The sequence below is a fragment of the Nicotiana sylvestris genome, chromosome 4 (genome assembly GCF_000393655.2).
Source record: "Nicotiana sylvestris chromosome 4, ASM39365v2, whole genome shotgun sequence".
NCBI lineage: Eukaryota > Viridiplantae > Streptophyta > Magnoliopsida > Solanales > Solanaceae > Nicotiana > Nicotiana sylvestris.
In genome coordinates, this window is record NC_091060.1 from 85,249,697 (window position 1) to 85,263,004 (window position 13,308).

At 40.8% G+C, this 13,308-nt stretch overlaps 1 protein-coding gene across 1 annotated transcript; it reads right to left on the minus strand.

Annotated features, from left to right (window-relative positions):
• Positions 1–1,859: 1,859 nt before the first annotated feature.
• On the minus strand, positions 1,860–11,515 carry LOC138889795 (uncharacterized). Its single transcript, XM_070173132.1, has 2 exons — positions 11,237–11,515; positions 1,860–2,645 (listed from the first exon to the last, which is right to left on the minus strand). The coding sequence occupies exons 1-2, from the start codon at positions 11,513–11,515 to the stop codon at positions 1,860–1,862; spliced, it is 1,065 nt and encodes a 354-aa protein (XP_070029233.1).
• Between the last annotated feature and the right edge of the window lie 1,793 nt (positions 11,516–13,308).

A 13,308-nucleotide genomic window follows, 5' to 3' on the forward strand; every position in this document is an offset into this window, starting at 1 on the left:
TTTCATTGGAGGGTCAACCCTTGCTGCCTGCTTTCTCCACCTAAAACCATACTCCCTGAAACTTTCATTGTGCTTTTTCTCCAATTTTGTCAAAGACAGACGATCCGGAATAATTTTGAGATTGTACTGGAAGTGACAAGCAAATGCCTGGGCTAGATCATCCCATGTGTACCATCTTCCGTGATCCTGCCGAGGGTACCACTCCAGCGCCGCACCACTCAGACTTTGACTGAAATATGTTTTAACAACTCATCTTTCCTACCAGCTCCCCTCATTTTGCTACAGAAACCTCTCAAATGCGCTATTGGATCACCGTGCCCATCATACAAATCAAACTTGGGCATCTTAAACACTGCCGGCAATTGCACATCTGGAAATAGACATAGATCTTTGTAAGCCACACTTACTTGACCTCCCAACCCCTGCATGTCTCTGAATGACTATTCCAGGCTTTTAACTTTCCTGAATATCTCCTCATGTTCGGGATTTTTAGATGGTTTTTCGATTTCTGCAGGGAGGTCAAAATAAAGAGTGTAGGAATAGGGTTCGGGAACCTTGAAAGTGGGCTCTGGGGGGTAATACTGGTTGTCATGAGTCTGGAACATAGGCTCACTGGAGTATCGGTGTAATGCAGCAGGTGGGGGTGCCACAAAAATAGGAGTGACTGGTGGAGGAGGGTACGAGACTTGTTTGAGTGGTGGAGCTTGTGATGTATGGGAAGTGGTGCCGTAGCATTATTGGTAGAGGGAAAAGGCCGGAGATGAGTTCTCAATGGGAGGTTCCTGGGTCTGAGCCAATGGCGGGATAAAAGCAGGGTTGGCGGGGTAAACTGGCGGTGGGTGCCCTTTTGCCCATGCTTGGTACATTTCAGCCATCTGCTGCTTCAGCTTATACAACTCATCTTTCAGATTAACCTCCGATTCTTCTACCTCTTTTGACGGATCGACAATACTTGCCTCAAGTTCTTGGTTGGCCATGTTCAGCTTGTTTTTGGACCGGGTGTTGTAGGAGTGAGTTGCCAGAATGCCAATCAAACTAACCACCTGCCTGAACTATAATTTCATCAATAACAAACTTGTTAGCGATTAGGGCTTTAACAGATAAGCAACCGCACATTTGAAGAGTGAATTCACCTAAGCAGTTAACCGTTTCTATTATGCATTTGATCGGCTGCTTGCGTCATCCCGGCTTTTCCTTATTTCCATTTGCAACTTCTCTTTTCTCTCTCTCTCTTTTTTTTTCTTTTTTCTTTTTTTCATTCTTGTCTTTCCTTGCTTGGTCTCTCTTTGTTTTTTATCCTCTCATTTCTCTCTCTTGTTTTTCCGTTGTTTCCTCCCCATGGTTTCTTATTTTTTCTCTTTTCTTTTCTTGTTTTTCCTCTCTTTTTTCGTCTTTTTTTTTATTATGGTCGAATCCTCTGGAGACTGCCTACGTATCATGACCCCACATGAATCAGACCAAGCGTAGTTCTTGGGGATAACAATAAGTAATAAAATATTTTGGGACTTTCAAATTTTCATAAAAAGAAAAATGCTTTGATTAAAACAACTCAAAAACTAACAGACTCAAAAAGATACTGACAGACTTTGATGAAAATACAAACTCAAAAACAAACTAATAGACTCCAACAAAAAGGTAAAAATACAGACTCAAAAATAGACTAACAGACTCCAATGAAAATCACGAATTCATCAACGCCTCAACTCCTATTGGGGCCCGCGAGACATCATTCGGTCTCGCCACGGGCCTGTGTGCTAAATCCCCTTGGAGGTGGTAGAGATCTTCTATTTTCTGGCGGACAAAGGTCATCACATTGGCAAATAACATGGATCTACTCATATCCTCACAACTACTGCACTTCACCGCGATGTAGTTGACGATCTTTCTGACTCTTTCTCTCTTATGACACCCTTTTCTTGCAATAAACGCCCAATCTGTTGGGCCCTGGCTTCCAAAGTTTGTTCGGCTACATGATGTTGTTCTTGAAGTTGTTGCAAATCTCTTTCTAACTGTGACATTGCTGCATAACAGTGTTTTCTTTCTGCCTTAAAGTTTTTTGCTTGCTTGATCATTTTGTTCTCAAAGATGGTGACCCTTTTCTTCAACCCCACAACCTCATTGTCATATTTCTCTTTTAACTGTTTAACCAAGCGCTTTCGTTCCTTCGCATTTTTAGCCAATTTTGTTGGAGTCCTGTCTTGTTCACCCTCTGCTTTGTTCAAATCAAAACCATACTCATCCACCTTCTGCCTAAAGTTCTTTATAAGCTTTTCATCCTTTGCACTTCTAGCAGAATATTCAGCTGTTGTTTTCATTTCTCGAATCTGGGCTCGAAGGGCCTCATTTTTTTTGGCTAGCTTTTTCTTTTCACCTTCATCCGCTGTGACTTGCAAACCATTCTCGAATTGGAGATCCCTGACTTGCTTTTCCAGTTTTCCTATTGTGGCCCTGTACTCATTCTCCTTGGCCAACCAAGCCCATTGTTCTTGCGACGCCTCAATGAATTCCTGAATGTGAGACTTTTTGACTGGTCTTTCAGGTTCAGCCCTTGTGGCGTTCTTCTTTCTATACCAGGCAAGATAGTTGGGTGAGACCTCGCCTCTAGATAGGTCACGCACTCGAGTGTTTGTTGTCAAATACTGGCACTAGTTCCAAATAGAACGAACTGTTTCTTCATAAAATTGGCCGTCGGAGCTATCCTCGACCGAATAAACACTAAGATCATCATCTAGGTGCATCACCTGACACCTTCCCAACTGTCTTATCACCCGATATGGAGTGTAAGGTTGAATGCCACGAAGACCTATTAAGAGGAAGTAAGGACCAGTGGCGGGCATATATACAATTTCTTCAACAGGATGCCAACCTAGTGTCCATTCTATTTTCCCTGAAGTGATGGAGTGAAGGCGGGATACCCAATCTCCAAACCCCTATGGGAACTTTAACCCTGAAATCCTTGTGTCGAACTCTTCAACGCAACTTTTCTCTGTGGTCCCACAACTCATATACTGAGGGCGGTGACACTGGTGTTCGATCATCCACATTTGTAGTAGCAAATTGCATCCCTCGAAGAAATATGCCCCAGCTTTACAAGCTATGAGAGCTCGGTATATCTCAGATACTATCATAGGGGCAAGGGTGCTCTTGGCGTTGGTAATCAAGACTTTGACGACTCCAGCCACCCGCAGATCGATATTCCTATCTTTCCGGGGAAACACCACGAGGCCTAAGAAAGCTACCATGAAAGCGAAACGCCTATGCTCATCCCATTTTGCTCGGTTCCCTTTGCTACAAACCCCGCTTTCTGGGTTGTTGAATCCTCCTATATGCTCGTACCTCTGGTATATAAAATGTAGAGTGGAAAAATCATCCTCCAACTCGGACTACGGGACTCCCTTGCTTATTTTTAGCAAATCCATAAATTTGTGAGAGTTAACGGCTCTTAGAGCGATCATATTCTTATGCCTCAGACCTTCAGTACTTCCCATATAACCTGCTATCTCTTCCAAGGTGGGTGTGAGCTAAAAATCCGAGAAATGCAAGACGTTGTGAGCTGGGTCCCAAAACGTAACCAACGCCTTTATGATGTCTCCTCTAGGTCTTATCTTCAATAACCCGGTGAGGCCTCCCAAATGTAGATTGACCTTATCTTGCTCTGATTTACCCAGATCCTCCCACCACATATGCAACTCCAAAGGGATCTTGTTCATGACTGTTATTGGCAAACTTTAACTCGTGCTCATTCTGCACATTTATTAGGGTGATTAAGCAAAATCAAGACTCATTTGACTCAAAAACAAAGTTAACACTATTTTTCTCTCTTTTCTTTTCAAATTTTCATTTCAAAATAAAACCTGACTTTGCAAATACGGCCTTTCAGCACTTCAGGGGAGAAGATTTTAAGGTTGTGCTTGCTGACCGGCCAAAATGTCAAAAAAGAGACCGAAGGTGGCTGTTCTTGCAAAAATAGCCTTCCGGCGTCCTTTTGGGGACATTCGTCTATTTTCGACAAGAATGGCTTCACCTTACTTATTTCCAACAAAGTAAGAAAATTTTGATGCCTTTTGAGCTATTTTTGCAAAAAGGAAGTTGGACTCGATGGGGGTTGCCTACGTATCCCACATCCGGTGAGAATCAAACTGACATAATTCGGGCAATTTAAAACAAAAACCAACCTTTTTCTTTTCTTTTTTTTCAAAATAAAACAAAAGTTTTTTTTTTCAAAATTTCGGCAGAGTTTCAGTATATTTTGGGACATCAGTTTTTCAAAAACAAGCAATTTTCTCTCTTAGCCCTCACATTGACTTTTCTTCTCTCAACCTTTTCCCTATAAGCCGGTCAACATGCAAATCCGAAGCAAATGAATGCACAAGTACCAGTTAGGATGCATCAGGATGGTCTTTTCATTTCGGGTACACCTGTCCTAAACAGACCCAACCCTTGTGTTGAGTCTCCAAAGTCAAATGCACATGATGCAAACACACATTCCTACTAGGGATCCGACATGAGGCTGAGTTATTCTAAGTATAAAACCTGGGTGTATTGTTCTATACCTGGCTTACTCGAGCAGAAAACTCGAGCCGAGGGGGGCTGCGTACCGGTAACCAAAAGATCATCCGGCTTTGCAACTTGTCCGAACCTCGTTCTGTTTGGGATATGACACAAACAGAAAGAAGCCACGACCAGCGTGCACTCCTCGGGAGAGAGAAGAAAGGGGTTTCGTAGCAGTCTATACACAGTTCAGATAATATCAAAGCGGTAAAAGCAACATTTAGCACATTAGGCCCAAACATGTAATAAAATCAGATAACAGATAAAACCAAATATAACAATTCATCTAAGCTCGAATTCTTGAACCCTGAACCAGAGATTCTGGGTTCGATCCCCAGAAGAGTCTCCAGAGCTGTCACACCTCCTTTTTACTTACACCCCCGTAAAGGGTATAAATAGGGAGTTTTTTTCAACTTAAAATGACAATCGAAACGGGATTTATTTATTTAAAGATTCAGAGTCGCCACTTGGGATAATTATGGTGTCCCAAGTCACCTATTTTAAATCCCGAATCGAGGAAAGATTGACTCTGTTTTACAGTCCGTGAACACAGAAGTCTGGGTAAGGAATTCTGTTAACCCGAGAGAAGGTGTTAGGCATTCTCGGGTTCTGTGGTTCTAGCACGGTCGCTCAACTATTACAATTGGCTTATTATCAGATTTTAATACATGTTTTAGTCTATGGTTCAATTTTAACTTTATAACCGCTTTTATTCATTTTTAAAGGAAGATTGCAACGTCATTCAAAATATGTCTTGAACCACGTCACATAAATGCATTCACAGTCTGTAACACATTTATTTAACGTTGAGATTTGGATTTGGGTCACATAAATGTGCACCCGAGTTTAGAAGGTAAATTATTAAAATAACGCGCCTAAAGCAACTACGTATTTTCCAACTTTGCGAGGACCATAGAAATTCGCTAAATGGCGCACCTCGATTTCTAAAGGATTAAGATATTAAACAAGCGATGGCCTTGCGTTTTAAGATTTTATTTGGCATGAAGCACCTCAATTACAATTTTAAAGAGAATTAACTAAATTAAACTGCATGAAGAATTTATAATGCGAAAGTTTCAAACTCAATGTCAATAATTCGTATGCTAACAGTTCGTGACATCAAATTGAGCTTATTAAAACAACCCAGGTGGGTTATGGACCCATTGTCCAACTAATTATCTTTGTCAATAAATAGGAAAACACATATAGGCTCAAACGTGAAGCCAAAAAACTGAAATGTACCCAGCGGAGGAAACTTGACACAACTGGGCCAATGATATAGCCCAATTCAATGCTTTAAGCACTAGTCGCTGCAGAAACCACATTGTAATAAAAATTCAGAATTTGGGCAACCAACTATTAACAATTCATGCAGTCTATTTCATCATTTTAAACCATCCATTCGAGTTTTCAGTAGAAGAAAGCAATTTCAAAATTTCAAATAGGCTCCATTCACTTGCTGAGTTTAGATCTCATGCTAACATACTTAAACAAACCATATGATTCAGGCTTGCTATAGAAAAAACCAAATGTAAAGAAGTGATCCAAATTTAAGAATTCCATGAGTCAAGTTCAGGTTCCATTTAAGATTTTATTAAACTCCAAGATGCTCATGTGTGAGAAAAGGTAGGATTGCATGAGAAAAACTGAAACCATTAGACTATACCTCAAGTTATTCGCAAGCAAATCTAAAGAAACATTAAGGGGAGATAAAAATAAACCAAAACTAATGAACCTATAACATGAGTGAACCAAACTAATAAGTATCCCACCCATAGCTATAACACATTTTCAAAGACCAGCCAGCCTCGTCAGTAAGCTCAATAGCCACCATCCTCAATTACACATGTTATGTTAGAATGAAAATTCTTGAATCAACCATAGTTAAATAAAATCTTAACTCCTACCTTAGAACAAACAGATAATACGAGCTACTACACTTAAGAAGCTAGACTAGAATGGACACTAAACCAAAAGTACAGTAAGATCACATAGCTAATAAGTAATAAGGAATTAGCATTTGTCAACTTCTTCAACTTGAATTAAATAACTCAAACCATAGCTTAGCCAAAATTTCATTTCCATTCATGGTGTGAAGAGAGTACCTGGATACGGCAGTCAAAACAGAAGGAAAAGAAGTGATTAAGGATCAGAACTTCAGCCCACAGTAGCAATATTGCAACAAACAATGGAACAATGCACAACAAACTTCAGATTTTTTACTCAGATCCACACTATGGAAACCCAGATTCGAATTACTCTATTGAGCCTTGAAATTCTGATTTATCACAGTAATTTAGAAATCCGAAAACCAAGCAAACTCCAAACAATTTTAAGCCTCTTTTCACTTGAGAGAATACTCAGCCGTTTCTAATTTTCCAAATCTGATCCAACTTTAAAAAAATCAGCTAATGGGACTTTTATACAGGGGAATTAGGGGAGCAGTCAAGATTTCAGATTTTGCTCTTTGCATTTAATATTTTCATTTTAGCTTAGGTACCATTAGTTTAATTTTCAGAACTTCAATTTAGTCCCCACCCCAGCTTCCTAGAAGCTTCCGCAATCAGTTAAATGAGATTTCCTAAGTTACACTACCCAAAAAACCCCTTAAAACCTTGGCATTTACCATCAAAACCAACTGGGTCAAGTTGACCCAAAGCCCAGCCAGACATGGGTTTACCAAACCCGGCTAATCCCCTTCCTTTGGGCCTCTGATTAATAGAGCCCAATTCAAAATCAAACTCAGAAAACCAATGGGCTAAACGAAATTGCCCCCACAAAAATCAGAGTTCCTTTCTCTTGCAAGCAAGAGAAAAAAAATGAAATAAAACAAAAGAACCAAGACTTAAAACAAACACGAACTGACAACTTTTAATTTTAAGCATGCAAACATAAATTGACTCAGAACGAAGAAAATAATAGAGAGAAGAACAGATAGAGCAAGAAGGGAATGAAAACTGGAACTAAACGAACAGGAAAACAATAAAAGGACTTGAAATACCTAATTGAAAGTGGACGGACCTCTGGCATGGCTTTGAACGGACCTCCATTATCCTGAGTTCTAGCCGAAATTGGTATTCGTCATGGGTCCTTGTTGAAAAGCACCGAGAAACACCAATTTAGACCCTAACCGGTCATGGAAACTTGAAGAAGTCAAGAGATTTTTACTTTTGTTTTTCTGCCCTTTTTTAGATTTGAAATCGGCTCCTCTTTGTGACGATTCGAGGAATATTAGTTAGGGATTGGGGAAGGGGAGGTTGAGAGGGTCCTATGGTGTGATTTTGAGGTGGTTTGGGATAGTTTATGGTTGCGCCGCCACCGGAAATGGCGAAGAGATATGAGGGCGGCGCTAGGGTTGTGCAGGAGAGAGATGAACGAAGGGAGGGGTCTGTTTGGACTGAACTGATCTCTACATTTTTAGGATAGCTTTAAGTGGGATGAACTAAGTGATCTGGGCCGTCGGATGAAGTAAGATGAAGGGCCCAGATTGAATCCAAATTATGGAACTCTAAACGACCACGTTTTGGTTTTAAAGAAAGCTGGACCGGGTAAAACCCAGATTTCGGGCCAAATTGGGCTTGTTTATGGAGGGGAAATGATTTGGGCCTACGAGTTAAATTGAATTGGCCCAAATCTGATTCTCTCAATTCTTTCCTTTTCTTTTCAATTCAATTTTTTTCAAAAACATCTTTTCTCTTTTTTTCCAAAATTAAAATTAAAATCTAAGTTAAATCCTATCAAATTCAAATAATTAACTCTAAATAATAAAAACCACATTTAATTAAAAACCAAATTAATTAAAAAACTACCAAAAATCAAAACTAAAATTAAAAGTGCAAAACAAAGTTGTTTTTTGTGACTTTTCCATTTCTTAAAACAACTAATTTGCGAATTAATCTGAAAAATGTAAAATTAAATCCTAAATGCAAATGCAACATACTTTATATTTTTCATGAATTAAACAAAACTAACATGTGCAGACAAATACAAACAATTAACGAAAAATGCTACAAAAATCTATGAAAATACAAATAATGGGAAAAATTATTTTTCTTGAATATATGGGAGTAATTCATATAGGGCAAAAATCATGTGCTCACACCTAGTAAGTATCCCGCCTAATCTCGAAGAAGTAGAGACGAGAGGTCGACTTGACACTTACTAGGATCAAATAATATAAGAAAATGTTATGCTAAGCATGGATGTCACAAATAAATAATAATTTATAGCATGGAATGATCAGTTATTTCCTAGATAATACTGCAGCTAGCCATTTACATTTCAGGGCATTTAACAAAGTAAGTCATGAATAAGATTTCACATAGATATAATGCACACATTATGGCGAGGTCGTACGGCCCGGTCCAACAGAAAAGAAATTGTGCACTGCCAGAGGGTCGAATGGCGCGAACCATAGATGCATCTATTTCTACCGAGGTTGTCGGCCCGATCCACAAGTATCGATTATCATCAAGAAAGTACATAAAGGCGCATTCATATTCAAATAATTTCATACAAGGGTTCAAGCAAGTGCATACATTCACATATGTTTATTTCCAAACCTCTAGCATATCCTAAGTGATCTCATTAGCATGAAAGGATATAAGCATTTACAAATATGGCATGATACGGGTCCTAAATTACCCGGACAATTAACATAATAGTAGCTACGCACGGACTCTCGTCACCTAGCGCGTACGTATCCCCCCACAATTAGCAACACATGATTAATTAACTCACCTATGGAGACAATTCCCTCTTACAAGGTTAGAAAGGAGACTCACCTCGCTCCAAAGCGTACTCCCAATATAAAGAACGTGCTCAAACCCTCAATTTGGAGCCGAACGATTCAAAACTAATTAAACGAGGTAGGAACTAGTCAATACAAGCTCAAGAGTTCCCATTTTAATTAGTAAAGTAATTTCTCAACTTTAAACACAAGTTTCCTAAAATCCGACCCCGGGCCCACGTGTCCGGGTTCCGAAATTTTTCGAAGAAAGTTGTTCTTTATAACTTAAGGATCAATAATATATGATTTCTACTTCATTCCATAAAAAAATTTAGTGGTTAAATCTAACTTTTATCAAAACCCTAGGTTTTGCTCTAATCCCATAATTTTTCCTTAATCTTTGTGTGTTAATCTACCCAAGACTCAAGCATTAAACTAGAAATAAGTAGGATGAACTTACCTAAAGATGCTAGGTAGAATTTCTCTCCTTGAAAGCTCCCAAATCGCCCAAACAATGGTGGAAATATGTCAAAAATGACACATTCCCGTATTAAATGAAGGCACCGCCTTCAACGATTTTCGCACCTACGGTTAGGGGACCGCATCTACGGTCTCGCTTCTGCGAGAGAGGGCCCGCATCTGCATAATTGGGCCAGGCGGGCTGGGACCGCTTCTGCGGTCTTTAAGCTGCTTTTGTGGAGAGTTGACCGCACTTGCAGCTGACCAACCGCAGGTGCGGTTATGATAGATAGCTGGAGCTTCAGCTCCTTGCCAATTTTTCCAATTTCACTCGAACCTCGTCCGATTAACGCTCGTGGCCCCCGGGCCCCGCCCGAAAATATCGACAAGTTTGAATCATAAAACGGACTCGCTCGAACCCTCGGAATGCCCGAAACAACACTAAATCTAAGAATCACCCCCTAAAACCAATTGAATCAAACTTATGAATTTCAAGTTCTTCAAATTACTTCCAACGCAACGAAACATGCTTATACTACTCGGATTGACACCAAATTTTGCATGCAAGTCTTAAATGGAAATATGGAACTATTCCCGATTTCAAAACTCTGTTCATACCTCGATAACACAAAAAACCCCTCCAAACCAAATATTTAATAACTTCAAAATCCTTAAGGAATCCGCTTCCACTATTAGGCACTAAAATGCTCCGGGTCATTCAAAACCCGATCCGGACATACGCCCAAGTCTGAAATCACCATATGAACCTGTTGGAATCTTCAAATCCGAATTCTGAGATCGTTTACTCAAAACGTTGACCGAAGTCAAACTTAGCTTTTTAATCCAACCTTGAGGAACCAAGTGTTCCGATTTCAACCCAAACTCTTTCAAATATCGAACCAACTATTCTCGCAAGTCATAAATCAGTAAAAGCAAGTACGGGAAGTCTTATATAGGGGAACGGGGTTCTAAAAAAGCAAAACGACCAGTCGGGTTGTTACATTCTCCACCTCTTAAACAAATGTTTATCCTCGAACGGGTTTAGATTCATACCTGAAGTGCCGAATAAGCGTGGATATCTGCTCTACATGTCCTCCTCGGACTCCCAGGTCTCCTCCTCGACTGGGTGGCCCCTCCACTGGACCTTTACTACAGAAATCCTCTTGGACCTCAACTGGCGCTCCTGCCTATAAATAATGGCAATTGGCTCCTCCTTGTAGCCCAATCTCTCGTCTAGATGAATGGTGCTGAAGTCCAACACATGAGACCAGTCGGCGTGATACCTCCGAAGCATAGACACATGAAAAACTGGATGGACTCCCGATAAGCTGGGAGGTAAAGCAAGCTCATATGCAACCTCCCGAACTCTCTTCAACACCTCAAATGGGCCAATAAACCTTGGGCTAACTTGTCATTCTTTCCGAACCTCATGACACCCTTCATCGGCGAGACCTTCAAAAGGACTTTATCGTCGACCATGAATGATAGATCACGTACCTTCTGATCCGCGTAACTCTTCTGTCTGGACTGTGTTGTGTGAAATCTTTCTTTAATCAACTTCAACTTTTTTAAGGCTTCTTTTACCAAATCTGTAGCATACAACTTAGCCTCTCCGTGCTCAAACCACCTGATAGGAGAATGACATCGCCGACCATATAACGTCTCGAATGGGGCCACCTCAATGTTGGACTGATAACTATTATTGTAAGCAAACTCGGCCAAAGGCAAGAACTGATCCCACTGTCCTCCAAAGTCAATCACATATGCCCTAAGCATGTCCTCCAAAATCTGAACTGTCCGTCGGTCTGAGGATGAAATGTTGTACTGAGCTCCACGCGGATCCCCAACTCATTCTGAACGGCTCTCTAGAAATGGGAAGTGAACGGAGGGCCTCTATCTGATACGATGGAAACAGGCACACCGTGCAAACGGACTATCTCCTGAATGTAAATCTGAGCCAGCCTCTCTGAAGTATAAGTAGTCACAATCGGAATAAAGTGTGCCAACTTGGTCAATCTGTCAATTATAACCCACACTGCATCAAACTTCCGCAAGGTCCGAGGCAACCCAACTACGAAGTCTATAATAATGCGCTCCTACTTCCACTCAGGGATAGGCATCTACTGAAGTAGGCCATCTAGCCTCTAGTGTTCGTACTTAACCTGCTGGCAATTCAAACACCTAGCCACATACTCCACTATGTCTTTCTTCATCCTCCGCCACCAATAATGTTGTCTCATATCATGATACATATTCGTAGCACCCGTATGAATGGAATACCACGAATTGTGTGCCTCCTCTACGATCCTCTCCCTTAGGCCATCAACATTAGGAACACATAGGCGACCTTGGAGTCGCATAACACCATCCTCGTCAATAGAAACCTCCTTGGCACTACCCTGTAGCACTGTCTCTTTGAGAATTTCCAAATGTGGATCATCGAACTATCGAGCCTTGATCTGCCCCAATAATAAAGACTAAGCAACAACACACACAAGAACTCGGTTGGGCTCTGAAATATCCAACCTCACAAGTCTGTTAGCCAAGGACTGATTGTCCAAGTCTAGTGGCCTCTCCTTTGCTAGAATGAATGCCAAGCTATCCATACTCTCTGCTTTCCTGCTTAAGGCATCCGCAACCATATTTGCCTTGCCCGGATGATAAAGAATGGTGATGTCATAATCTTTCAGTAACTCAAGCCATCTACGCTGCCTCAAATTGAGATCCCTCTGCTTGAACAAATGTTGTAAGCTGCGATGATCAGTATAAACCTCACATGACACCCCATACAGATAGTGCCTCCATATTTTAACAGCATGAAAAATTGCAGCCAACTCTAAATCATGCACATGATAGTTCTTCTCATGAATCTTTAACTAATGCAAAGTATATGCAATAACTCACCCCTCCTGCATCAATACACAACCCAATCCAACTCGTGAAGCATCGCAATATACCGTATACATCCCTGAACCGGAAGGCAACACAAGAACTAGTACTGTAGTCAAAGATGTCTTGAGCTTCTGAAAGCTCGTCTCACAATCATCGGACTAACGGAAGGGAGCACCTTTCTGGGTCAATCTAGTCAGAGGTGATGCAATAGATGAAAAGCCTGCACGAATCGTCTGTAATAACTTGCTAACCCCAGGAAACTCCTGATCTTGGTCACTGAAGTAGGACGTGGCCAACTCTGAACTGCCTCAATTTTCATGGGATCCACCTTAATACCCTCTCCTGACACAATATGCCCCAAGAATGCCACTGACTCTAGCCAAAACTCACACTTGGAGAACTTAGCATATAGTTTCTGCTCTTACAAGGTCTGAAGCACTACTATCAAATGTTGCTCGTGCTCCCCCAGGCTACGGGAGTATATCAAGATGTCGTCAATGAAGACGATGACAAAGGAATCAATATAAGTTCTGAACACCCTGTTCATCAAGTCTATAAATGTTGCTGGGGCATTAGTCAAGCTAAAGGATATCACCAGAAACTCATAATGACCATATATAGTCCGAAATGTAGTCTTCGGAACATCTGAGTCCCGAATCTTCAACTGATAGTACCCT